The 27,699-nt window shown below is 38.2% G+C and overlaps 1 protein-coding gene, 1 long non-coding RNA gene and 1 pseudogene across 3 annotated transcripts; 1 reads left to right on the plus strand and 2 right to left on the minus strand.

The window, feature by feature from the left end:
- Positions 1 to 1,351: 1,351 nt before the first annotated feature.
- Positions 1,352 to 2,360, minus strand: LOC146451971 (uncharacterized; annotated as a pseudogene).
- Positions 2,361 to 4,649: 2,289 nt separating this feature from the next.
- On the minus strand, positions 4,650 to 22,183 carry LOC146451972 (uncharacterized). Of its 2 annotated transcripts, XM_085098207.1 has the most exons (23): positions 21,870 to 22,183; positions 21,650 to 21,712; positions 17,637 to 17,714; positions 16,969 to 17,007; positions 16,770 to 16,833; positions 16,598 to 16,677; positions 16,414 to 16,465; positions 15,521 to 15,566; positions 14,591 to 14,683; positions 13,691 to 13,762; positions 13,512 to 13,593; positions 13,288 to 13,363; positions 13,095 to 13,156; positions 12,171 to 12,253; positions 11,544 to 11,644; positions 11,342 to 11,397; positions 10,453 to 10,544; positions 9,093 to 9,193; positions 7,990 to 8,084; positions 7,231 to 7,299; positions 7,050 to 7,106; positions 6,020 to 6,110; positions 4,650 to 5,112 (listed from the first exon to the last, which is right to left on the minus strand). In XM_085098207.1, the coding sequence occupies exons 1-23, from the start codon at positions 21,900 to 21,902 to the stop codon at positions 5,030 to 5,032; spliced, it is 1,668 nt and encodes a 555-aa protein (XP_084954333.1). In that variant the 5' UTR covers positions 21,903 to 22,183; the 3' UTR covers positions 4,650 to 5,029. The 2 variants fall into 2 exon arrangements, with proteins under 2 accessions (XP_084954333.1, XP_084954335.1); XM_085098209.1 differs by lacking the exons at positions 21,650 to 21,712; positions 21,870 to 22,183 and adding an exon at positions 18,412 to 18,747.
- A 1,503-nt stretch (positions 22,184 to 23,686) lies between these two features.
- LOC146451973 (uncharacterized) lies at positions 23,687 to 26,899 on the plus strand. Its single transcript, XR_014859868.1, has 3 exons — positions 23,687 to 23,811; positions 24,023 to 24,139; positions 26,700 to 26,899. It is a non-coding gene; the product is annotated as an uncharacterized LOC146451973 (long non-coding RNA).
- The last annotated feature ends 800 nt before the right edge of the window (positions 26,900 to 27,699 follow it).

The raw sequence follows: 27,699 nt of genomic DNA on the forward strand, positions 1-27,699 counted from the left end.
GTTAAAATGTAGTATTATTGACGCATCAAAGTACAATTGCTGGAAACTGTTGTGAGTCCCCTTTTCTAATAAGTGTTCCGGTAATTTACAAATAAAACTATGGATGCCCATATTTCAAAATATATTCTTACCGTTTGTACTCTTTTAGTTTCTGTTATTGTTACCTGTTTTTGCTCTTCCAAGTATTTATGTCAAAAAGTATTAAGCATCCTGTCAGTCATGATGTCAGTCATCCTGTCAGTCATGATGTATGCTAAGTATTGTTTTGTAACAATAGCCTATTGTTGGTCAAACAATAGCCTTTTGTTTGACTAACAATTGCCTTTTGGTTTGACTAACAATAGTGTGTTGTTTGACTAACAATACAATAGCCTATTGTTAGTCAAACAATGGGTTATTGTTAGCCAGACAATAGACTATCTTAGTCAATTAATGGGTTATTGTTAGCCAAACCATAGACTATGGTTAGTGAAACAATCAACTATTGTTAGTCAAACTAGACTATTGTATTGTGAGTCAAACAATACACTATTGTTAGTCAAACAAAAGGCTATTGTTAAGAAATGATACGCAAGACAGATCTTAACTTAGAAAGGCTTTGTGAATCTAACCCCTGTCAGGAAGTGAAATCTCTATGGTAATCAAGTTCTGAACCAATTCCAATCAAGCATTGAAAGCAAATTCTTAATTACCCTAATGTGACCTGCAGGGGCGTTTCATGCCTTTATAACGATGCAATTGTGAGAGATGCACCAAACTTCAAAAGGATCAAGAATGAGCACAATCAGTTCTATTGGTCTTATACCCAGATTACCTGGTCAGACAGGAGTTCCTTTACTTCTTATGATTACACCTTTTGCTATTCATTAGCAGAAAATATAATTTCATTTGTGCGAACAGTTAGACCAAAAGCGCGAAACTATCTTCATTTACACCAAACATCATTCATTTACGCTAAAATACATTCATTCACGATTTTAGCGTAAGCAGTAACATTCAATAGTATTGACAAACAAGCATTTGCATCTTTTGACAATTATTAGCTTGGAATGTACTTTCATTTGCGCAATAATCAACTTCAATAGCAGTTATGTGCAAACATTTGTGCCAATTGACAATCATTTTAGTGTATGTGATTTTCATTAACGAGTTTTGCATAAACACTCACATTCTATTGCATCAACAGACGACCATTTTCACAAATGCAACATTCTTTAATGTGATAATACAAACATTAACGTCTCTTTAATGTCCAATAAGCAGAAAGTTAAATTCAACTACTCGACACCTTTACAACTGAGTTATCCTTCAATTTCCTCCCTATTTAGGCATCGAGGAAAATATGTCTGTATCAGTCGAACCATTGTCCACATTTCGCTGGCGTGATAGCTTGTAGCAGCAACTGGGTGCCATAGTCGCCCAGTGAAATACCTTGCCGTCTTGCCTCGTTTCTGTCATTCATCTGAGCTTGTATCTCGGGCCTTGAAATATCCGCTTTAATGGCTGCCTTAAGACAACTTACGGCTTGCTCCACAACGTTTAAAAAAGGGCTGTAGGGCGGTAACATCTTAAGCTCACTGTTAGGACCGGGATTTAGGGGGTTGCGGTGAGCTGGCGCTCCATCGTAAATAAAAATTATATGTTCGTCAGGGTCTAAGTTTAATCTCGCTTGCTGTAAGAAGTCGCTGAATCTTTGGGCATTCATCCCTCCAACCATCGCAGAATGAAAAACAAGGCCGTTCGTTGGTGAAATGGCCATGGTAACTGTCACGTTTCTCCCACGCTGTCCACAGACCTGCCGGTATGCCCTCTCTCTTCTTCTGGCCCTGCCTTGACTTCTCGCGGTCCAGATGTTGTAACCGCACTCGTCTACAAAGACGCTATGGTGCAGCACAGCATGGCCCATGAACCAGTTGGCGAAGTCTACCCGTTTCTGTATAACATCTGGTCTATTTTTATCAGCTGGGAGGGGTCTGGCCAGTTTCAATCGAAAAAGCATTCCCTCTAGCGTTCTCGCAACTGTGCGTTCATGGATCATCGGTTTTGCAGGGAGGCGTACCCTAAGCTCGCGGTTCTTCTGGGCCAAAGTTAACAGACAATTCTCATTTAAAATGTCATTGAGACAGTCCCTCATCTCGTTATCAACTCGAACGTTGTTTCTGCCTCCACGTGGTCTTTCTGCGATTCTTCCTTCGCGAATGTATCGAGCTACAATACCTCTTGCGGTTGACCTGTTGACTCCTAAAGTGTCCGCTACAAGTATGTACGTAATCTTCGTTTTCGTCTTCAAACGCCCTGATGATCCTTTCACGGTGTTCTAGCGGTATTCTGTTTCTTTGAGGCATATCGGTCGCAAAATTACACTTCCAAAAATTCTTCTCCTATTCCATCTTTTCCTAACAAAATCAGGGGCACCCAACGACAGTTTTCTCTCAGATCCTTTGAAACGCTATTTTAGGCTATCTGGAGTGCCTTTAAAGCTCTGTAGGTTCATTTTAGGCTGCGCTATAATATTTTTATCTGTTCGGTCATTCTAGGGGAACTTCAGTCTTTTCGAAATTACTAGGGCATCTTTGTCCATTTCCCGAAAACCTTAGGTCTTATTTCCTTTCCGAAAATCTTAGCTGACCTTTTTTCGGTACCCGAAACGACATTTTTATCAATCCGAAAACACTAGGCCTTAAATTTTCCATATGACGAACGTTCGAGGTGTAAATTCCCCTCAGAAAATTGTAGGGGATTAAGGACCTTCCGAACAGATAATTTACCGTAACGATCCGTTGGGTGCCCCTGCAAAATGATTGTGTACACCTTTTGCTGTTCATTTACGCAAAATATACATTCATTTACGCCAACAGTTGAAACTATACGGCAAATATACGTTCATTAGCACTTCCATGAACTTCATTAACGCGAACGAACTTTCAATAACGCTACTTGCAAATGTATTAACATTCAATAGCATCAACGGATGAACAATTGCACCTTTGGACAATCATTAACACTAATAGAAAATCAATTGCACAGTATGACAATCAATTGCGTATTACAAGACATACAATAATGGATTTGCATAGAGACGCACAATCGATTGCACCTTCATACAATCGTTTATTCGAAATGGTCAATCATTAATTTTCGAATAAACAATAGGAAGAAAAAAATATTCGTTAGGGTCATTCATTGTAGTTACCTGTATTTCAAAATACTGAACAAAAACACAAGAGTATATACATTATCATTAACATTTTATGTTTTTTTTTTTGTACAATCTTTTGCTGAAGCAGATATAAAATGAAAAACATTTTACTGTACATCTACAGTACTGTAACAAACAGAGTACGCTGATGAACAAGTAGACGCATTGGAGACAGAAAGAACTGAAGAAAATCAAGGCACAAAGAAACAGAATCTTACTTGAACAGCGACAGAGAATTATTCAAGACTTCGAAGATGTTAAAGAAGATTATTTGACGGTTGCCGCTACTATCGAACCATTTTGAAATTTCTTTTTCCATAGTTGATTGTTATTACTACACACGTTTGTCAGTTGATGTTAATGATTGACCATTTCGAATAAACGATTGTATGAAGGTGCAATTGATTGTGCGTCTCTATGCAAATTGCATTATTGTATGTCTCTAATACGCAGTCGATTGTCATACTGTGCAATTGATATTCTATTGGTGTTAATGATTGTCCAAAGGTGCAATTGTTCATCCGTGGATGCTATTGAATGTTAATACATTTGCAAGTAGCGTTATTGAAAGTTCATTCGCGTTAATGAAGTTCATGGAAGTGCTAATGAACGTATATTTGCCGTATAGTTTCAACTGTTGACGTAAATGAATGTATATTTTGCGTAAATGAACAGCAAAAGGTGTAAAGCAACACTTTTATAGGTAAACCTCCCTTCTTAAGAATGCAAAATTCTCTCGAGAACACACAAAAAAATCCCTTGAAATTCTGTCGCGTTATTGAAAAACTCTGTTTCCTTAATGTGTGTCGAAAATGTGTTCTTGTTTGTATTCCTGCACTATGGAATGTCTCTTTTGTGAAAATAGTTGTTGGTTAATGCAATAGAATGTGAGTGTTTATGCAAAACTCGTTAATGAAAATCACATACACTAAAATGATTGTCAATTGGCACAAATGTTTGCACATAACTGCTATTGAAGTTGATTATTGCGCAAATGAAAGTACATTCCATGCTAATAACTGTCAAAAGATGCAAATGCTTGTATGTCAATACTATTGAATATTACTGCTTATGCTAAAATCGTAAATGAATGTATTTTAGCGTAAATGAATGATGTTTGGTGTAAATGAAAATAGTTTCGCGCTTTTGGTCTAACTGTTTGCACAAATGAAATTATATTTTCTGCTTATGAATAGCAAAAGGTGTAAATGCCCAACCTCGGTCCCAGGGTTCTCTCTCTTCCTCCCTCGACACTGGAAACGAGGCTGTTAAACCTCTTCCTTATACGTCTATCGATCTTCGAGAAACGACCTTGCCAATAAGGTGGATTCGCTGTCAAAGGTTTAGAGAATGCATTTGCTACTAAGATTTAAACTCTGCTCCTCCCTCCCCCCTTCAAAATGTCTTACTTGAAAAACGCATCTGCCAACAAAAATTCAGTGACGGGTAATTTGCTCTTGTGTCGTACTTTAATAACTTTATTTACAAATAATATGGTCTATTATATACAACAACCGCTGCGAATAATTCTATGTTGAGCTTGAATGAATTAAATTATGTCCTGTACATGTTTACAGTCGAATAAATAGATATTACTTTCAGTGTAGATTACTGTACATCGACTTTTTCTAAAAACAACTGTGCCACGTATGTTCCATGGACTTGTGATAAACTAGACCAGTGGATAAACTGAGTTTGGCAGCGGCATAAATTTTCATCTATTAGCACTGTAATTCTTCAATTAACCACTAACAATTTTGTCGTCCAAAAGAGGTTTCTTCTTCAAATTCGTTTAAGTGGAAATCTTTCAGCTTAATGTTTTCAGAAGCTCTACTGCACAACGCAGATTGACGACCGAGCGTTAGGCTTTTTTAATGCTGTCAAAGTCTTCTTTTTGAATAGAGCTGCTTCTCCTGAAAGACAAAGAAATAAAAGGTTTATTTATACTCCAGCTTTCTGATAAGAAATCACTTATTTTAAGACCAAAAAAAAAGTAATATCTCACGAATTACACCCAACGAAGTAAACGTAATTAACCCATTAGAACTTGAAGAGAAAAGCATGCGCCCTTTTCAAGCGCGGGAAAATTTGCAGCCGGTAGTAAGCGTGCGATTGATTGGCTATAAAAACTATCTTTACTCTGATTGGCTAGGTTTGAACACAAAGAGTCGAAGACTTCAGACGCTCAGTAATGTAACTATGTCTCAAAATTTGGAATGCCATAACTGTACGTCTTTCGTTGCCATCACTTGTCTTTCAGTCTCCGAGATATGGCTTCCTCAAACAATAGGAATTGTTCATTTAAAATGTCCCAAAATTCTGAGCCTTCCTCTCATTAAATCTTTTGTGTTATAATGTCTTCGTCATCGTCATGAGTTCCTTAGAGTCTTTATTTTGATTAAACAAGAGAAAATAAAGGGACAGAGAGGGAAACTAGGGACGTTGGCTAGGTTATGTGAATTTCGCTTAATTTATTTTTAAACATTGTCTAAACGGAAATCGGTTTCCCGAGACGTCCGCAAACGGTCAGTGTGTGGTCAAGGGAAGTCATCGGAGCGTGCCAACGTTGCATTGTTGAATATTCAGTATTGCTTTCATAAGTGGCATAAACAGACGTCTAGATTGGTTTGTGGACGTCTCGGGAAACAGACTGCCGTTTTTACGACGTCTAAAAATAACTTAAGTGAAATTCACATATCCCAAAGGCTATACGAAGGGTCTCCCTCTCTGCTCCCTTATTTTCTCTTGGATTAACACGTTGCATAAACCGCGATTTTCAAGTATATTTTCGTCCAAGCACTGCCGAGGCTTTCCACGTACCTTTTCCTTGAGAAATTAATCTTGCTACGCAGAGAAATTCAAAGAAGTCCACTGTTCCAGAGTCGTCAATATCGACCTCTAACATGGCCTCCTGGAAATACAATGTTTTCAGCAGGATTTTAAATACCGATTCAAAGAAAAGCAGCATTTATTGTTTTAATTTTTTTCTTTTGTATTTGTAGTCAGGTAGATAGATAGTTGATGAAGATTAATATATAGCTGATGGAAATACCGTGTCTAAATCAAGTTATCGTATCGTATCGTATCCCCCCCCGGGTGGGAGGGAGGGAGGGAGGGTTGAAGGGTATACTCCCATACATAAGCTATATGGGTATGTACCACTATGAAGGGTATGGTTTTCAAGCAGTTTAGTCTGGGATAGAGTATAGAAATCAGAGAGTTTTGGTCCAGAATAGGATATCATTTCCCTGGAAACTGAACAATTGCTTGAAGAATTTAGTCTAGACTAGGTTTCCCGTGAATTGACACTTGTTGTTGTTGTTGTTGTTGTTGTATGCGTAAAGGATGTTATTTTGGCTGGACTATGATAGTGACCGAGTTTCTGGAGAAAAGCGAGTCTGGGATATAAAGTGGGGATGTTTGGTTTTTTTAGTCTAGTGTTGGGTTGAAAGAGGCAGCCGAACTTGGTCTGGTTGAAGGTAAGGGTTTCAGAGTCCCAGCGGCACACCCCCAAACAATTTGTTTTTAAAGTAACCCCGGTCCGGGTACCCAACAGCCTGTCAGGAAGGCCTAGGCATAGGTGGGTCTAGACTTTCTCAAAGTCGCTCGCTCGCTTCTCATTGAATGGAGCTCTCGCTCGCTCGAGCTCTGACGATCGCGCTTCGCGCTCTCTAAGTTCGACTTGTAAGCAGGTCTAAGGTGGGTCTGAAATACGGTCAGGGTTTGGAAAACAGAGCCGCACACACCACCAAAAATTCCGACGAGTACCCCTCCGCCTGGTCCCGGGGACACAAGTCTCGAAAACGACTTGACATAAAAACAGCTGTTACTTTGTTTGTCGGAATCTCACCTTAATCTCTTCAGTTGTGGCCATTCTGCCAAGTGTATCAGGAATAGCTCTTAACAGCTGTTGGGAGATGAAAGATTAAATTTAGTCACGACTGCATTTACAGTAATAATATTGACCAGGAAACTCGTTCAACCACGATTGTGTTTGACTCAAACGTTGAAAAGTTAATAGTTCACCCTACCTCTTGGGTATCAAGATTGTAGTCGTCATTTGTGTCACATCTTTTAAACGTCTCAAACATTTCTTGAATCTGATGACAAATTTGAGACATAAAAGGTGACTTCAACACACTGCTTAGTTTAGTCCAGGTACATTGTGAATAAGAAAACCAAAAATTATCCTTATAAACCGCCCTTTAAATGTTTCGGTTCCCATTGTCTCCAGCACGTGAAAGGAATCCCTAATTCATGACTTCTAGCCTTTTTTAGAGAGGAGAATATCGGAGACTGTTCGCGAACATTTCTGACAAATGAACATTTTTCAAAATGCCACTTTTTTGTGAATGTTAGTGTACTGAGACTATACTGGGTTCTGATACTTTGAAAATGATTCTGAAAAGCCTGAGATGCGATTGAGTATGAGGAAGTATTGGAATATACAAGTGATGGTGTTAACTTCAATGGGACAAAAGTCACGCGGTATGGAACTCGGTATTAGTGGGAGTTCACCATTGACTCCGAGTGGTACGGGGTTGGGGGGGGGGGTATTTCTTTTCTTTTTTAGTCCACAATTGTAGCTCCGAAGTGCAAGGTAGTTTTTGAGAACAATGGTAGATTTTGGGGGTTTGTTAGCTAGCGTAGCTAGTTAAGTCAGTCGGTCAATTAGTCAGTCAGTCAGTCAGTCAGTCAGCAGTCAATCAGTTAGTCAGTCAGCAGTCAGTCACTGAAAATTAGTCAGTCAGTTAGTTAGTTAATTAGATATATTTGTTTTTTGAAGTTACCTCTTTCTCGCTCCACTCAGGGAAATGTTCAGTTGCTTCCTTCAGTTGCGGTTTACCAATCCTCGTGTCAACTAGCCTGGGATGAACTCCGGTTACTAGAGTACATTGAATAAACTTATGTTATCCTCACAAACATCTGAATAACTTATTTCCAAAAACCTTATCACATAAATTAAAATGGTGAATGCAGTGTTCGATGAAAGGCGGAGAAATGTTCTATCCGGCGTTAAGTTAATCACTCTTTTCTTAAGAAGTGTGCACATTATTAAATCTTAATCAAAATCATACTGAACCTGTAAAAAGTCTAGCTGGCAAATGAATTAAACTTTTGAACCAACTATGTTGGGCCTAGATTTATTTTGAAATGCCATTTGAACTTGATTCCTCATCTACTCACATCCTTAAAAGACACGTGAGGAATTTCTTAAAAGGCGATTGGCTACGATATTAGCAAAATAATCGATCTAACATTAGAGAATTCGAACTTCAGTACACAACGACGACCGGGATGGCAACGACAACGTCACAAAACAGTAGGTTTAATGAGGAAAAACAATCGCTCTGCACTTGTGTTTAATGATTGGTAATTTTTTTTTGCCGTTCTCTGTAAAACGACAGGGAGCTTAGGCAACGACGACGGCGACGGCGACGGCGACGGCGACAGCGACGACAACTTAAAAAAACATAGGCTTAATAACCAAAACAACAACTCTGCACGTGCACTGATTTGGTGCATTTCTTTCCAGTCACTTTACGACTAGGACGTGAAATTTCCTGATGGGACGTTTAATGGGGGACGTAAACACACGACGACGAATTTTTCTTTCTCTTTCTAAACTTGAGTGCCATCTCCAGGGATCAAACTCCAGGAAATTTCACCTACATCTGACATTTAAAGAGAGTTGGTTTTATCGCGACGACATTGAAAAAACGCGAATTTATTTTAACAGTGACGTTTTCGCTGCCGTCGTCGTTGCTAAATTTCCCTAATCGCTGAACTGCGAAAGCTGTCCCCTCTTGCAGGTTAACAAATATTGGACCTTTTTCTTTATGGCTAATGGCTCTCATCGCAGCTACCAGTTGTAAAAAAACTTTAATCTCACCTTTGGAAGATTTTGATTTTGAACATTTCCTGGCCTTGACATTTGCACTTGGTGTGCGACCTTCCCTCCAACCCGACAGTAAAGGATGATTGATATCAACTCTGGAGAAAGGACACAAGAAAGACAAACGGTATCAAGTTAGAGTAGGAATTATTAAGCACAGAGCCTTTAAGCGCACCTAACGTCACAAACTGCTTTGCATGCGTTTTCACAAAGACTTAATACAATGCAAATCAGTTTGTGACGTCAAGTAAAGAATAGGCTCATGCCCCTTCCTAGCTCGGTCAGGGGACAGATGATAACTATAGATTTCGTAACTTTTACAGCCTTTAAAAAGTCAAGATTTGGTTGAAAAAGGCGTCAAATAGCACAATATGTTTCGAACAGGTGCAAAGATTTATTTAAGAGAAAAAAAATTGGGGGTTAGGTGTACTTTAATCCTAAGTATTGTTTCCTAACTAAAGTTTATTGTTGGACTAACAATAGACCCTTCTTCAAAATGGCGGCCGAATATTCAAATTAGTTAAAATTAAAAATGTATACCAGCACTAGAAAGAGCACTTTTAGTTTAGTAACCATTCAAAGTTTCAGCATATCAGGTGTAATATCAGCTGAGAAAATTTAAGTTGAAAAATGACAAAATTTACAGACGTTTGTATGACTGGGGGTATGACGTATACCCCCCGTCATACAAACGTCTGTAAATTTGTCAAATTTCATCTAACATTTGCTAAGCTGATATAACACCTAATATGCTGAAACTTTGCAAGGTTACTAAAGTAAAGGTGCTCTTTCCACTTTAACTCATTCAAATCTGTTGCCGCCATTTTAAAGAAGAGTCTATTGCCTATCTTAACATGGGAAAATTAACGGCTTTTGTTGTCGGAAGGATAAAATTTTCGCATTGAGTGCAAATGAGGTCAGCTAGGATTTTCTGGAAGACAAAAGTGGCTAGGAAGTCCTGAGAATGAGACTCTGTTCCCAACGTTTTCTGTTATTTAAATGTTCAGCTAAAGAATCCGAACATGCTAACACAAATAGCCCTGAAGTACACGTAAAGGGCTTTTTTGACGCACGATTCCCTGAACATTTAAAACTCTCTTGACTTTCCCAGTGACAATGAACTGATCAGTGACCACCTTGTGAATCAAGACAAGCTAGTTGATGATTTTCAATGTTCCCATCACCTGTCTACTTGCCTTTGCATAGGTATTGTAGGAGAAATTAGATATTAATCATTGAAATTTGCTGGTATAACAAGACAATATCCCCCGTTTTCTTTATTCTTGACAAATAGTTCTTCTAGATGACAATGTAATAAAATCTTAAGGGGGAACTAGATAAAGAATCTTATTTTTACCTGTATTCACTGTCTTCTACTTCCTGTAAGTGTGATTCTAAGTCTTGAAATGGTCTTGTGAGTTTTTTACCAAGTGGATGGCCAGTCAGATCCTTAATATCATACAAGAGATAGTTAGAAATCGAGACGAATAGACCCTTATCACTCGGTGGCAATGTTGAGTCTCGGGGGAATAAAAAGCTTCGTTTTTGGACGGCAAGCCTCGGTCTGACGCGAATTCAGTGCGAGGCTTGCCGTGCAAAAACAAAGCTTTTCATTCTCCTGAGACTCAACATGGCTGCCGAGTGATAAGGGTCCATTGAGTTTCTTTTGGAAGTGAAAGTTATGCTATATACTTGAATTGCGGATTAAAGAACGTACTAGTCCCATACAACCTGGGACGTGAAGAAGAGAAACCGTGGTAACGGCTTTGGCTCCCTGATACAAAGGCATTTTGCGCGGTTTATCACTATCAATGTCGAAATACAGACTTCAGTCAAAGCTATGATAATCCAAAGCAAAAATTAAGGAGGAAACAATTTTCGCCGAGGAGGAGGAGAGGAAGAGGAGGAGGAATCCTCCGCTGAGGATTCCCGCCGAACAGTTTTTTCAGTTTTTTCTTGTCTTGTGCGCTCTCCCATTTCCTTACTAGGGCTAACGCTCAGTGGGAAATTCATGGGTTTACTTTAACACTTTAACATACACTGCAGAGATAATTCTCTGACCAATTATTCTAAAGAAAAGTCGTTTGGTCAATAAATGGAATCGAAATTTAAGCCAGCCAGATTGTCTCCTGCACATTTTTCAGCGCTTGACGCAATTGTTTTTGCTTTGAGTTTCAATTGTGTTGTTGCAGCCGACTCTGCGTGTGAAAACCAACAGTTTTACAAAGTAAGGTTGTACATGTTACCTCATTAATTCCAAGGTAATGAGATGGTAAAGTCGCTCTAAATTCTGTCAAAGTTCCTGGAAAATAAATTATCGATAGAATTAGATTCATACTTTTTAATCCACCAATGACCTTTCCTGATCAACCGCCATTCTCCTAACTGGACGATAAAAAAGTTCATTTTTTCCGACGATCAATTGCAATTAAATGAAAAGCAACTCACCTTCTTTGGCCGCCACGTACATTTTATTCAACATTGATGCATAAGCTTTTTGATCCTTATTGTATTCTTTAACCGTTAAATGTTGTCGTTCTAGCATAATCCTGCAATCAGATGAGAAATATTCGAGTAAATTTTGTCATGATACACATTGTGCACTCTGCAATAATTCTTACAATACATTGAAACCCTAATACTGATAACAAATGCTTGGTTTTATCATGGTTTTTACCATGATGAAATTAGAGCGCTGACGTTTCGAGATACGCATTTAGGAATGAGTCGGTACTCCTTTCGTTAGAGTTGGTGCGCAGCCAAATGTGACGTCACCCGTGAAGCCTATCGGGAAGACGCGATATCACGAAGCTCGGGCTCGCTAAATAAGTGCGGTGAGGCCTGGGAACGAGGCTGCGTGGAAAGTATAGTGTATTGGATAGTTTCGACACTTCTCGCGCAATCGATATTTTTTTACATGAACCAAGAAAGCATCAACGATACCTAGTATATTAAATAACAGCATCAGGCCACCTAAATTTCAAGACTGATGCGCAAATTATTTGAGTGCTTCTTATGCTTCGGCTCAAGTACCGTAAATGTACTGAAATGTTTGATTTTAAAGACGCGGCTCACCTGAAGTCTCTGCTAAGTCCGCTAACGAATCCTACGTAGTATTTTTGTTGCTTTTGTAGCTCTCCTTCCGCTACTACTAATAACTGAAATACAGAAAGCAACAGGCGTTATGAGAAGAGCATGATGTAGAAAAACTAACAAACAGTGTTTGTTACTGTTACTGTATGAGGAAAAAGCTTAAAATGTTACAAAAGGAGAAGTTTTGGGCTGCATTTCTTCAATTTTGCTTCGTTGGCATTTCTCTCTACGCTTGCGCGCGACTCACGCACATCTCTAATCAGTCTAATTGAAGTTTGGTAGTCTGACCCAGCTATGGTTATATTTTCAATCTGTTCGTCTGTATGTACATATATGTCTTGTCTGTATGTCTGACTATGTAGAGGGTTAACTGATTTCTAAAGGAACTGTGGTGCTGAGTCGTTGCGGAAATAGAAACGAATGTTTTGTCTTATTAATAGAGTTGATAACTAAAGGTAAATTGGCCTCCTTAAAGAGATTTGACTGCTGACTTTCCGAGTGTTGGCCCTTCGCTAGAGCGAATTTCGTGTCTGTAATTGTGATTGTCTGTCGATATGTCTGTCTGTCCAACGGTCTGTCAGTCTGTATGATTGACGTGACGCTGTCTGACGTGGTGACGATTGTCGATTCGTCTATCCCTTTGTCTGTCCATCCGAGCTGCTTCCACCTATGTCGGGATGACTGTCCAATTTTTTATCCGTGCCCCTGTAAATTTCACTCTTAATCTGTTTGTTTTTTTTGTCTGTCTGTCTGTCTGTCTGTCTGTTCTTTTTCTGTCAGGTTGTCCGATGATACGTTCATTTTACTTTGCTAGTGTACTCCTTATCTAATGATCTGTCTTTGTGTCTGACTGGTATTGTCTACCCGTCCGTGTATTTTTACATCAGTATGGCTCAGAATACATACACGATCTTTAAGGAATAACTGCTGTTTAATTTTTTCCATCTCACTTGAAGAAACATTTCCAACTAAACAAAAAATAAAGGAGAAAAATTAGAAAAGTAGAGAGAAAACTCATGGAGGTAAAAATCAAACCCGATTTTGGAAAAAAAAATATTATTTCATTGTGGTGAGTTTTATTGGAATTTTACTCGTTTACCTGCTCCATGCGTTCTAATTGTTCCATTTTTAACGTCTTTTTCCATTTTAAGATACTTAACTTGATCCATCAATTCCTGCAAAAAGAAACAGACAAAATTAAAAGAACAGTTCTTTGAATGGACCCAGAGAAGACATTTCCTAACGCCCAGTAGCGACGGCTTTGCGCATGCGTGCGTGCGCATGAGCAAACTGTCACCAAGGTCTGAGGATTTTTTTTCATACCATTACACGTTGATTTAGTCTTGACTTAGTTTCCTCTAATTGAGTCTTTGTCTCTTTAAGCTCCTTGGCTAGTCTTTCTTCACTAAAGTAGGAAAGAAACAAAAACATTCCGGGTTAAATATGTAAAAAATGCAACAAAACGTTAATGGGACAACATTAAACTGTTATTTCTTGGTTACCTTGATTGAACGTCTTTTATTAACTTGGCCTTTTCCCGTTGCCATAAGCTAACTGTTCCCTCTCGTTGAAGCCTGAAAACATAACAACAGCAAAAAAGTATTAAAGTTTTCTTTTGCTACTGTACGCACGTTCTCCGCATCTCAAGATGGTCCGAGAATCTCGATATTTTTTGTGCGGTTTATGATTATGCGGGAAAAGCAGATCTTAGCAAGGGTTGTTGGAATCCAAGCTAATTAAATTAGTAATAACGATGCATTTTCAGAGATAACGAACAAGCTTCAATATGGAAAAAATTACTATACATTGCCATATAATTTACACCTTTTCCAAATAATTCTCGCTTAATTTTCTCCTAAATTAAATGCGTGGTTTCTCCAATTTTTCTTTGGGGCTCCAATAGCCCTTGATAAGATCTCCTTTTCCTGCATAAAACTGCACAAAAGTACCCCTGTATTAGGAGACACCGTCGTTAAAAGGGGCAGCTATCAATGTCGTCAATTTAGTGGCCGAAAACTACTAGTAACTAGATAAACTGATGTTGTTAGAGCGTTTCTCTCGAAAGAAATTTGCAAATCTTTTAATCTGCTTTTCGAGGCTTCATATTTGGTAAAATTCGATTACATACAACAAGAAGAAATTCGCAACCGCTTCTTAACAAGACTACTTGCTTGAAGGCGTTCTCTCGCGCTTGACTCCTAACATGCATATTTGCCGCGCGTCTACTTTGTTTTTTGTTTGTTTTGACTGGTCAGATGTAAGTGAAGATAAGATCGTGTAAGATGTTATTGATAATCATGCCAATCTTTAGTTTTGATGATACAACAGTCCACTTTGAAATTTCAGTTCCAATAAAAATATCGCATCATATGAAACAGTATTGGAGATAGCTTGAAGCTTACTGTTGGATTTGCTTTCCTCGTTCTTCCAACTGCTCCTCTAACTTTCTACACGTCGCCAGCACCGTATTCTTCTCCGCGACAGCGTATTCATGTCTTAAAAAAGGGACAAAGACGAGAAGAATTAGTTTCTGATCTGTTTATTATCCATTGAAAGTATACACCCAATGAAAAATGGCTGATATTTTACTATTTTTTGTCTTTGTTCAAATTAGCCTCACAAGCCTCGTCCAAGGTAAAATATTCTTTTGATATTTGAACTCAAGAACGAGGCTAGTGAGGCCAATTTGAATGTAGACAAAAGAATATTAAAATGGCAGCCATTTTTGCATTGGGTCTATGACGTAACTCATACAAGTCGTGGTCGTATATATCTGGTAAAGTTGAGCAATCTGTGCAATTTTCAGCTCTTTGCAAGCAATATTGAAGGAAATATCAACCATAAAAAAAAACTACGAAATTGTTAGGTGGCAAAAAATTTAATAAGCCATACATTCTCTGTAAAATTTCAAGTTTTTAGAAGAGAATTTCTCCGAAACCATTCGATGTATTGGGCTCAAATTTTCAGAGTTTTTATTTTCTTAGCGTCATCAGATGAGATAAGCCTATGTTAATGAGGCAAAAAGTGTAAACAAAGATTCGCCTATTGAGTGACTACAAGTCTCAGTTTATGGTTTTTCTTCGTCTCAAGGGTGAGCACAAGAAATCTACCTTAAACAGGGAGAACAGAGTCCAGAGGCAGTATTCCTTGTTCTCGCACTTGTCGCTTGTGTTAACATCCTTGTGCCTACCCTTGCATTTCCGAAATGCAAAAGATTAAGTACTTCCGCTTTCTGTAAATGCATCGCGGCGCTCAAATTACAACGTCCCCACCCTTCCCCTCCAAAGCACATCCTTCTTTCAGCATCAGTGTTGTCGTCTTCAGTTACCTACCTTTGTTGTTGGTGCATCGACTCAGCTTGCTCGCGTTGTAAGTCAACTGCAATTGAGAGTAGATGGGCAAATTAAACGATTCATAGTATTGAAAAAAGGCAAGCTACTAAAAAGATTATAGTTCTATGTAAAAATAGCTTTTAAAAATAAAAGCACACCAAGACAAGTTTGTGATTAGTTACTCAAACTATCTCGATTCCAGAGGATTGACTCCAAATAGCCACCTTAAATTTATTGCAGTCAACTCGTACTTTATGGCTTGTTAAATAAGTAACTATAAAGCTTAGGGAAGAAAAAAACAAAGTAGAAATCACAAAGGATGAATTAAACATGAAAAATGGCAGTATAAATGTTTGTACTCGTCGGAGCGTCAGTATAAATTTTCTTTTTCATCAATTCGCTCTGACGCAGAGCTATCCCTTTACGGTGACCAAATTTCCCTGTAGACCTACACCTTTCAAAAGCTCTATTTTCACTGGTCCCTTATAACCTGCAGCTGTATTGTTTTTTAGGGTTGGGAGCATTGTTCTGTTGTTCGTTCTTTTGTCCTCTCGACCAACCATGAAAGACGTTGCAAACCGTGCAGGTCGCCCCAAGTTACCTTCTGAACTCTGTTGATAAAACCAAGCACTCGCTTCCACTCCCCACGACGCAGCACCGCAGCTTCTGTATTTATTCTTTCTTTATTAAGGTTACCGTATACCTTTAGAGGTGTCTCGCGTCCAAGCGATGTAGCGCGTCCAGTTTAAACTGGTATAATTTGACAGCCAGCTCTATGAGCTTTAATTTGATATAGGGGTTTAGATATCTACAGTTTAAACCGGACGCGCTACATCGCTTGGACGCGTCAGACACCTCTAAATTGAACTGAATTGAAAACAAAATGTCCTTACGTTTTAGTTTCATATTCTCTTTGGTAAGCTGCTGCTCAGCTTTTGTTTTATCCTAGAAACAAAATTTGAGAAAAGGCAGTGTGTTAACTTGGCTGTAACATACGCGATGGACGGTTTTAAATAATCTTATCATTTTACAATTCAATGTCCGAAAGAATCAAAAATGACACCAGTCTCTTCAAACCTGTATATGTTGAATGATACTGTTCCTTAAATCCTCCAAACCTTGAGAAACGTGATTTATGTATTGGATGTAAAACTTGTCTGAAATCAAGAAAAAGTAAATTAAAAAAATGAAACGAGGAATGAACCTAACGAAAAAATCACTTCCAAACAGATGAAATTGTTTACTATACCATATTCTTGAGCATCTTTTAGATTCTCTATGTCCTGAAACAGGTCCAGTTTTGCAGGATCTTTCTGTGGTTAAAATAAAAGAGACCAAAATGAATTCGAGGAGCTAGAATGGGAAAATGACAGAGCCACTGATACAGTTGAGATGACCTCAGAAGTAAATTGAGTGTTAATTTATTTTGGTAGAACTGAGTTTCGTACCTCAATTTGTTGCTGAAGTGTTTTAAGTCTCTCTATTTCCTGAAAAAGGTTCAAAGTAAGTTAATGAAATTGTTTTTTCTTAAAAAAACTTTCGATGAGGAAAGTCGAACGCCATTACGCACGTTATGTGGACCTACACGTACGAACACCCGGAAAATCCCAGAAATACCTTCGGTCTTAGCGACTAACTCCGTTCATGTGACAAAGCTCGATAACTGCTGCTCGCTTTTGTGAACAGAGTTAGTTCTTTTATGTAGTTCGAGGGCTCATTTTTCCGGGCATGCACATGACTGTTGACACTGAATTTCGTACCCAGAACAGTGGTTGGTCGCCTGGAGAGGCTCTGGAGAATTGGAAACAAATTGTTTTTGATTGGTTTCCCCAGAGTGTCTCCTGGCAACCAATCGCGATTTGACTGTTGTTGAAGCATGTGATGGGCAACGTCCTGAAATGCCACTTATTTATAACCCATGATGGTATTAATGTCGATTACCAACACAAAATTTAAAGGCAGTTCCTGGCAAAGTAAATTTCTCGCCTTCGGAATGTTCTGATTTCAGAAATCTAGTTAGCATTTTGAATTTAATTAGCTACACTTCATTACATGTTCATGGTCTACTACATCTCGTAGATTACGTGCTAATAAAATAAAACATGCAAACTCTTACCAAGTCGAGCTTTCTCTTGGCTGATTCGTTCGTTGGATTGTGGTTGAAGTCGATCACTTTATCGAACAAGTCAAACATCTGAAGGAAACAAAGTATTAAAAGAAAGTGAAGAGAAAAGATGAGACTCTTAAAGAAAAGTGAAGTCCTTAAGTGTGACCACTAAAATGAAAGCTACTGAGCAGTACTTTCCTTTTGATGCTATTGTATAAGGTGGTTCTAACTTTCAATTCGAGGGACGAAATCTTAATATGTGCCGGACGATTTACATGAAAGTTATCAATACGTACATTTCTATTACGTTGTAAATTACTGTCCCTAAATTATGATCATCCTGGTGAGTGTAGCCCTGAGAAGGACTGCGTCTTGTTGGCGTTAACTGACTGACGTTTTGACAAAATGGAAATAATCATAATAATTATTTCATTGTGCTATGTAAGGCGGTTGTAACGTTTGAATCTGTGGCCATTCAAATGAAAGCTACTGAGCAGTACTTTCCTGTGGTGCTGTTTATTATGCTGTACAAGGTGGTTCTAACTTTTGAGTCCGTGGAAGAAATCCTGAAGGGTGACTATCGAAATGAACAGCTAGCTATTAAACACCACTTTTTCTAGGTCGTCTCCATTATGCTGTACAAAGTGGTTCTTACTTTTGAGGCTGTTAATGAAATCCTAAAGTGTAACCTTTGAAATGAAACTGCTTTCCCACGATACACGTCTCAAATGCATCAACAGGCCCAGTATTAGAGCAATGCTTTTTGTATGGAAGCAAAACATACCTGAGTGAAGAGTTCATCATAGAAAGCAAGAAAGCCAACAAGCGTTTGCATAGTGTGAAAAGTTAACTCGCAGGAATTGCGATGAAAACGGATGGTACATTAAGAGTTTTTTCGCTTCTGTCTGTGTTTATCATCATGATGACCTCGAAATGTAAATTTTAAACTGTTTTCTACTTTCGACTCCATTGTATTAGCTGTTATTGATTTATGCGAGACTGCCCTGAGGCGAGATTATGCATTCACTGCCTAAAATCAACATTGTATTTTTAGAAACCCTCAGACAAGACAACTGCAGGTCACCGGCCGAGAGATTCATCATTTTAATCTAATCTGCATGCGACGAACCAACCTCGGAGACCCAGGGGCAGTTGGTCGGGTTGAAGTGATTTTCGTGGGCAAACGTTTGCTACAAGAGCGGGATAGCCCCAGAAAAATCCCTTCCACCCGACTAGCTGCCCCTGGGTCTCCAATGATGGCGACGAACCTGCACTAGCAATATTGGCAGTGATTTTATCGAGACACATAATTTCGCTGTGACGCACCCGAAATGTGCAGGGGGAGGGGGGGGGAGGGTAACCTACACCTGGTTACAAAAAAGGGGAAAAAAAGGCATTAGACCCGAGATTGTGAGGCCGCATTATATCTATCTCTTGCCTGTATTTATGCAGACGAATTATGAGACGCCTAATTGTAATTAGAAAAAATAAAACTTAGCTCTCGTATGAAAACAGTAACGTTAGTACACCGCTTGTAACTCACTGAATACAGATTACGTATGAGAACTTGCAAACTTGTAAACATTGTTACAAAAACATTGCGGCTTCCTAGAACACTTGTCCTTTTGCACGTACACAAAACATTAGTTGTAGAAACACGTTCAAGTTTTCCTTCGGACAAACAAAACGTATCTGATTGAAATAATTTGTGGTTTCCAAGACAAATGATACCCAGTTGCAAACTTTTTGAGTAAATAATGTTCGGCGACGATGGTTCCTAATTTTCGCGTATGGGTCTGGAAATAACAAAATAATGGCTTACTAAAGGTAGAAACTGACGTGTAAAAAGTGATAATAGAATATAAAGGGAAAAGTTTAGGATAGTTCAGTATGAGGGAAAAGGCAGATTATTAACGATGAATGAGAAAAAATTAGGCAAATTTTTGGACCAAGGACTAGAAAACTGTTACTTTGTTGCAATTGGTCCCGTTTCAAGCGTCGTAATCACATTCGCAGTAACTAAGTCGCAGTCTATTGGCAGTGATACGGTGAATGCATGATAAATTTGGTTCGACAGTTTTTGAAATAATTATGCAAACGTCTCTAGAAATACAGAGTTTTGCTACTGAAAAATGAGACACTGAAGCGACTGTCAATTAATTAAGGAAATCATAGCCCGTTTCAAACATATAAAGCTCTTTTATTGCTAGATTATCGTACTCTTCAAAAATTTGATGGGCACAAATTATCAATTACCTTCGGAAAAGTTGAAAAAGAAAAGATTTAATTGTCTTATTCGTTACACTCAATTAATCGCATGCAAACGGACCAATACTAAAAAACGAGAGGAAATACATTGTTCGTTAGAGAGATCTTTGAAAGACTTAATCTCGGGGTTAAATCGTTAAAACGTTTTGCGGAAACTCCGTCATGTTTATCTATGGTGTGTTTTGCTGATAAGTAAATAACGCAGTCCCTTTGACGTAAAGGCTCTCAAAGTTGTTTTGCTTTTTCTCTTCGGTCACGTTCAAAAAAACACTCATTTCCCGTCCATTTTTCGTACGGAAAAGTTACAAGGGGGCTTTTAGTAACCACGGAAGCCTTTTTCCACATCTGATTATAGTCAGTTTTGAGAAAGAAAGACAAAAAGTGTTTTTCGTTTCGTGCGTTATAAAACGTTAGTTTACAGATATAGAAAAACTGTCATTGTAGGTATATTTATTTAATTTATTGCTTTCCAAGCGGCTAGTGACAAAATAATCCCTAAATATCAAAGGCAGAATATTTAAACCCTTAATGATCTTTTGATCAAATTTTGCGCTGACGTTGTCAGGGATTAAAAATTATTTAATTTGAACACGAGACACAAAGATATGACAATTCAATTCATTTCGGTACAGGAAACGTAGAATATACGCACGCAAGAACCAAGAAGTGCTAACTCGAGAGCTCGGCGTAAAGCAAACATGGTAACCATACGAGAAAATACTATCCGGTACAACCTTTTTTTAAGCATGGATTAATTAAATAAGAGATAATAATGTAAAAGGGATGTCAACATGCCGATGTAAACGAGCTAAGAAAATTTAAGGTTCGTTTCATGTAGAGTCCCATGACATTAGATTATTCAGGAAAATTTTGTGTTAGTGACCAATTAAAATCGCACGCTTCGATAAACCTTCCTTGTTGAGCGTGAAAAAAAATATATACGAGTGACCTTAAGCTGTCATTTTGCTCGAGTACTATTAAATATTCAAAACGGTTCTTGTTTTACTTTTAAACATTTATTGAATTCAGTGCCGAATCTGCTTCGACCCCATGCAGATTACCGTTGGGAAATTATCAGTTGCTTAGCAATTAATGAGCCTCACAAACTTATCCCGACAAAGTAAGTCCAGCGAGCTTAAAATGCAGCTGCAAAATTTAACTAGTCTCCTCCGTATATTAAAGAAACGTTGTTTCTCGATGAGATGTTTTACATTTTTAATCTTCTTAGAAAATAACAACTCCAATAAAAGCCGTTGCAAAAACAAAACATATTCTGGTTTAATTACCGCTTTCACACTTTCAGTCCTCTCCGTTTGTTTTCAGGCAAAGTGTCCTCGATATTTTTCTTCCGTTTAAGAAATTTACCAGCGCTAATGATTGTTCAGTTCTTTGAATACAACACTTCCAATTTCAATCCAACATCACGCTTGATCGAAACCTTTCTTTCAAGTTTTAAGTTATAAAATTTACTTACAACCCTCCAAGGAGTCTCTGTTTATTTCAGTAGCTTAGGATCACCTTAGTTTATTTATCTAGACTCTCAAAATAGCTTTCTCGTCCGAGATAAAGATCGGAAAATCTGGGTTTTATTTTTTTTAGGTTATAGGTCTGTTGATCAAACTAACATTTCTAAACAAAAGATTTCGATCGAATCGTATAGCAATCGATAGCGACTTATGGCATAAGAAATGAAAAGTATAGCTCATCACACGAAACAAGAGCGAATCTAAGGGACGTTTAAATGTCAAAATTACCTTTACGACTCGCATCTTCATTTCCTTCGTCTTCTTCTTCATATCCACAGATGAGGAGTCCTCCTGCCAAAGATCAGAACTCGACATTTTAAACTTTGTTTTACGTTAAAAGAGCACTCGGCATTAAAAACGACTTTGCCGCGAAAGCACTGATTTCAAAACAGAGACCAGCGTCTTGGGACAAACAGTACAAAAACACATGCAGTCCGATATTGCTCACCTTCAGCGTATTTCCGCGCATAATTGTACTCATTTTAAATTCGTTCCTCTTACAGATGTCTCATGTTTTGAGCTAACTGTTCCCTTGAGCAACCTTGTCTCGTGTAGTAAATGTAAGCTCTTCGTTCGCACGCCGCTTAAATAGAATGTTGCTATGGTTGAATTACTCCATTTTGTGAACGGAACAAGCGAGTCAAAATTTGCTCTCTCATTAGAATTTTCCGTCCACTTGTGTCAACACAAAGCAATTTGCACTTAGAAACCACGTTTGTCATTAACTGATCCCTGAATATTAAAAAGGTCTTGCGATGCTTAAGTCAATATACACTGACCAAATGGCAACTCAATTGCACATCAAAAGAAATAATTAAAATTCATTTATTTCGCCTATTATGTTTTTTTATTGTAAGAAGTCTTTTGTCTAACGGCTGACAAAGTACTTGAAAGTTTATTAATGACATCTTTTGATTGCAAAGCGAATTGAGGTCAAGATTACAAAATCAAGTTTACATAGAAACATAGAACTCGTTGGATAAGACGAAAAAACTGAAATCCTTGCAGTGGCTACTGTTATTGTAAAAATCCTTGATTGTAATAATTGTTACTCAGTAGGCAGATTTCTACAATCCTAGTCAAATTTGTTAAAATACTTTCCTCTGCGCCTTCCCCCAATGTTGACAACAATGACTTACAACACCATAAATTGTTTGGCTCATCACTGAGGGAAAAAAATTAGCCTAGGCTGATATCGATACCAAATACTTTATGTAATCGATACTGGGGTTTCCCTGATATCGATACTTCTAAGAAATATCGGCTGTTTGGATCCCTTTCGATACTGCTCACGTGACCGCTTACTTGCATGTGGAAAGCTGTTTCAGTGCCAAACACCACTATTTTTCTGTTTGTGTATGTGCTGTTGCACAGCTGTGCTGTTCTTAGTGAGCCCGAGAACTGCTTCGGCGATGATGTTAATATTTGGCATGCGTATACGAGTATACGTGTAAGTGATAACATTAAAGAAAAGTCTTGGATATTGACGTCACAATATCAGATCGATATCAGCATCGAAAAAATGCAAAATATCGATAAATATCGATTTGAAAAAATGGTATGGGCATACCCTTAGTTTCGAATAATTGTGACCAATATTGTTGGTCAGCGGCTAGTTAGATACATACCGGAGGTAGGTGGTGTATGAGGACATAAAATGTACCGCGGAATTATAATGGGTGATCGCGAATTGATACGATAAAGATATTTTAGATGCTTACTTGATATTTAATAATAAATGACACTTAAATAAAGTTATTATTATTATTATTATTATTATTATTATTATTATTATTATTATGATGATGATGATGATGATGATGATGCAGTAGCAGGCGTTACAATAGAATAACGTATCAAAAACAACAACAACAACAATTTATTTGTAACAACAAGGAAACGAGGGATCGAAATTGATCGGCGCATAATTAATACAATTTCCGAAATTATTGTACAGGACGTTCATGGCACAGGCAGTGATTAGAAAAGGTATGCAGGAGCAAAAACTCGACTCAGGTTTTTAATGAAAATAAACTTTTTAGGGCGCTAATTTCATTGAATGAGTGGTATAATGAGCAACAATTCACGTGCAGTTGGTCAGAAAGCCATTGTGGTGCGTTGCGATGAGTCGTGCGTTGCTACTAGTAATTAATGCAAAGAGCCAATCAGAGAAAAGTATGGAGCACGTGGGATGAAGTAGCGCGCTTTCCAAACTCGTAGCGTTGAAACTTGTTCAAATTTATTCAAATTTGACTTTTTTTGCCACACAACTCGAGCTGCGGTGAACAGAAAAATGTCTACCTTCGTTCGTCGGAACATCGACGGAAATAGCAGTAAAGCACCGTGAATTCTGGAGTACATTTGAAGACAAGTGTTGGGGGCGATAGCAGGTTAGTTGCAGTTTTCACGTTTAAACGTTTTGCGTCGTTTCAGCTTTAGTATTCTGTCACACAGACATAAATGTCGAAGGAATCTCATCACATTTGCTTCTGTGACTTCATAATTTTCTCCGTACTGTTTGTTCACTTCAGCTTTCATTGCAACATTTGATGTAAACCGTTGTACATTGTAATTTAAGCTTTGAATTCTTACTCTTTGCAGAAATTTCAAGAGCAAGAGAAAACATTCAGAGTTTAAGTTGCCGTACAAAGCACGTTGTCAGGTCTGCACTTGCGAACAACAACAGTACACTGCTTTTAAAGCCATAGAAGTTTAAAGGTAAGTCTTGTTTTAATTCTACGCACAAAAAAGTATGTCTGTTTTTCATTGCTTTTCGTCCTAAAAAAATTGGGAAAGATTTCCTCACAGCCCCATTCGTTAATTATAAAAACATCAATGTCACACTAACTCTCTTACACAAAGAACGTGAATAGAATTTGAGTCGGAAAATGTATATATAATTAATATGTGGGGCTGCGCGGAAATCTTGCCCAAGTTTAATTTGAGCTAATTTGTAATGGGGAATTCACCTGGGAATTTTCGTGGATATCAAACGGTAACTTCATTTTCCAACTGAAATGCTGAAAGTTAAACGCAAGTGCGCCGCGGTAACTAAAAATACATAATATATATAGTAAATAAATGGCGTTTTATACACAAAGGTGCACCGTGCGAAAAAAAAAACTTAGTTTTTTCCTGCCCTTTGATAGATTAGTCCATCCAATCTGCTTTTCATTTGTCGGTGCATGTGAAGATGAGAAACAAAACTGTGTACAGCTGTAAGTTGTGTACTACTCCAAAAACTAAGTTACCTGTGAACGAACGCTTTCACAATTTGGTGAGATAAAAAAATGGAAAATAAATGTTTGTAACAATTTATTTCAGTAACGAAGAAGCGAGTTTGATGTAAATACTTTTGTGCTTGCAGGCCTCAACAGTTTGTTTAAATTGTTGCTTAATTTATTTTGCTGTTTATCGGTCAAGCAATCCAAATTTTTTTGAAAGTTCGATCGTTCAACCTTTGTCAATTTAGGAAATGAGTTCGAAAACTTTTTTCAAGTAATTGTCTTGTTGGCTGTAGGCCGATATCGATGCCAAATACTTGATATAATCGATACTGGGGTTTCCCTGAAAATATCGATACTTGCAAGAAATATCGGCTGTTTCGATCCCTTTCGATGCTGTTCACGTGACCGCTCACTTGAATATTTGAAGGGCATTTAATTTTGTTACCGAAAACCAATATTTTTCCGTTTGTGTATGTGCTGTTGCGCTGAACTTGAAGGAAGTATCACAAAATTAAAGTTGAAACACTGTTGGTAGGGCTATGTTTTTTTGTTCGATGTTAACGGACTATGAAAAGTGTTTTTTTAGAGTGAAGGTGATAACACCACAGAAGGGTCTTCGATGATGAGGTTACAATATGAGTATTTTATTGATATAAAAAACAAATATATCAATAAATATCATACTCGTATCGGATCGATTTGAAAGAGCTGGGATCGGTATCCATGTCTGTGCATGCGCTTCGCAGACAAAAGCAAATAACAATGAATCATGAGAATGATGTATTAATCAGTAAATGACACAGGCATACTCGGAAAAAATCCGAGTACTCCTATCAGGAGTCGAACTTAAGACCTTCCGATTACTAGTTCGGATGCTCTATCACTGAGCTACAGGGCCGAGTTGTTCGAAAGCCGATTAACGCTAATCCACGATTAAAAGTTAACCGAGGTTTTCATCTAACTCATTAAAAATTATTTTAAAGGCTCATTTTAAGCTAATGGTAAAGAAAAGTCTGAGACAAAACTAAGGAACAAAATCTTTTGGACTAATCCTTACGGATTAGTAAATATACCCGAATCAAAGTTCACGTTAACCCAGGATTAGCTTAATCGGGCTTTGAACAACTGGGCCCAGGAGACTCGTGGGAGCTAAGGCCGTTAAACTAGGTTCATAGGACAAACATCCTGCATACTGCTAGGATTGGAATGTCAATGTGTGGCACATGCACAATGGAAATAATTGATGGAATATGTTTAGCCAGTCTCCTGTAGCTCAGTAGAGCATCCGAACTAGTAATTGGAAGGTCTTAGGTTCGACTCCTGATAGGAGCACGCGGATTTTTTCCGAGTATGCCTGTGCCATTTACTGAACATATTAATCTATCACATTATTTCCAACAATGAACAAATTGAAGAGACGTACCTGAAAACTGGGGCAATATTCCTGCCGAGCCCCATGCATAAATTATGGATACATTATATTGACTCTGACTGGAACTCTACTCATGATTGCTGGGGAATTGCATAAATAACAGTGGTAGAAACCTTTCCGAAATGAGAAATATTAAATCAGGTTGTCGTTGGACTGGAGCCAGTACCTTTGAAATGATAAGACATGTTTTAATGGCTTTTTTTTTTCATGTTTCATATATCTCTTGGATATCCATGTCCCCAAATTTAACGGAGGTATTCACTTCAAACCATTCTGAAACCTTCTGAAATGTTTCGAATATTTGCCGAAACTGACATTGTCCACCTTCCTAACTGACTCATTAGCTTGCTGAAAATGTATCAAAATTTCAGACAACAGGCGGCTCTATTTCTATGGAAAACAACGATAATAACAAGAATATAGCGCCTTATCCAAAACGTTTTAAGGATTATAAATAAATGCAGGCAGACTCAAGACTCTCAAATCTTTTTTTTTTTTTTTTTTTTTTTTCAAAATATAGTTACCTTAAATAGATAAATTGAACAATGGTTTGGATTGTTTGGTGACACTCTGGTGATGGTGTGGTAACGATATATTGAAATTATGTTTTCCTCTTAAGTTTTAGTTTTCTGGGCATTCTGAGTAGACGTCTCACTGAAATACATGGCCGCTCCAACATAACAGTGAAATATCCTGAATATCCGTGGCTCCAATGCATCCAGCGTCACAGCACACCCAATGGTCGTCACGCTTATGATCAGCTCCAAACCCATGGCACCCAAATAGTCATGTCCAGTACCACAGTACCCCCAATCGCCAACTGCATGCAGAACTCTAGCCGCCACACCCAGTTGCCAGCCTCAAAACCATGGTACCCTTTTGGCCAGTCGTTTGTCCAATCACTTCAGACTTCCTTCATCCTCGCCTCAACCAATCAAGGCAAGAAAACATCTTCAGTATGGGCAGGAGCCCATTGGTCAGTCTTTTCCTTGTGGGTTGGGAATGGGAGTTAAATAGTAGCTCTGGATGAACCTTACAAAGCACACTTTATACACACACATTCGGCTTGAAGCCCGCGGACTTCTTATTCGGCTTAACTTAACTGCAGTTTAATTAGTTAATGGGTCCCCTGGGTATGGTTCGCGTTCCTCCCCTTGAGCCCCCTGTGGGTTGGGTTATTCGGCTAGGTATTGGATTTCATTCAGTCGTACTTTTTTCTTCAGATTATTCGTCTTTTGTTCGATGTTTTTTCGTTGGGCACATTTTTTCTCATCATCGTCTCCGTGGCGTTCTCCCGCTTAGTTGCGCAAAATTCAATTGATCCATCACGCTTCACTTGACAGTCCAAGCGCTGTAAAAAGTGAGGCTTTTCATCGTAAGGTTCAACCAGACTTAAAATTAAAAAGTCAAATTTAGAAAAACTGGAGACGCAAAGCCATTCAACTGTTGTAGGGAGACCTTATTTGGCCACTCCTTACAAGTTTAATGTTTTTTCCAGTTAAAGGTAGATAGTTAGCCAGGCTCGCAGTTTTGGACGGCTACACGTAGTCTTCGCCACAAATCTACGACGGAGAATCATCACAGCACCTGGAGCAGCATCATAGGCAGTCCAACAGTTA

Source organism: Pavona decussata, unplaced genomic scaffold (assembly GCF_977016875.1).
Source record: "Pavona decussata unplaced genomic scaffold, jaPavDecu1.1 SCAFFOLD_381, whole genome shotgun sequence".
Lineage (NCBI taxonomy): Eukaryota > Metazoa > Cnidaria > Anthozoa > Scleractinia > Agariciidae > Pavona > Pavona decussata.

What these genes read in the sequence shown, in the direction of transcription:
- LOC146451972 (XM_085098207.1), bottom strand. Translation starts at nt 21,902, where the DNA reads ATGAGTACAATTATGCGCGGAAATACGCTGAAG. An exon ending in AATTAGAACGCATGGAGCAG is followed by an intron (nt 13,157 to 13,287) that starts GTAAACGAGTAA and finishes TTTTTTGTTTAG; the next exon opens with TTGGAAATGTTTCTTCAAGT. An exon ending in CCACAACTGAAGAGATTAAG is followed by an intron (nt 6,111 to 7,049) that starts GTGAGATTCCGA and finishes TTGTATTTCCAG; the next exon opens with GAGGCCATGTTAGAGGTCGA.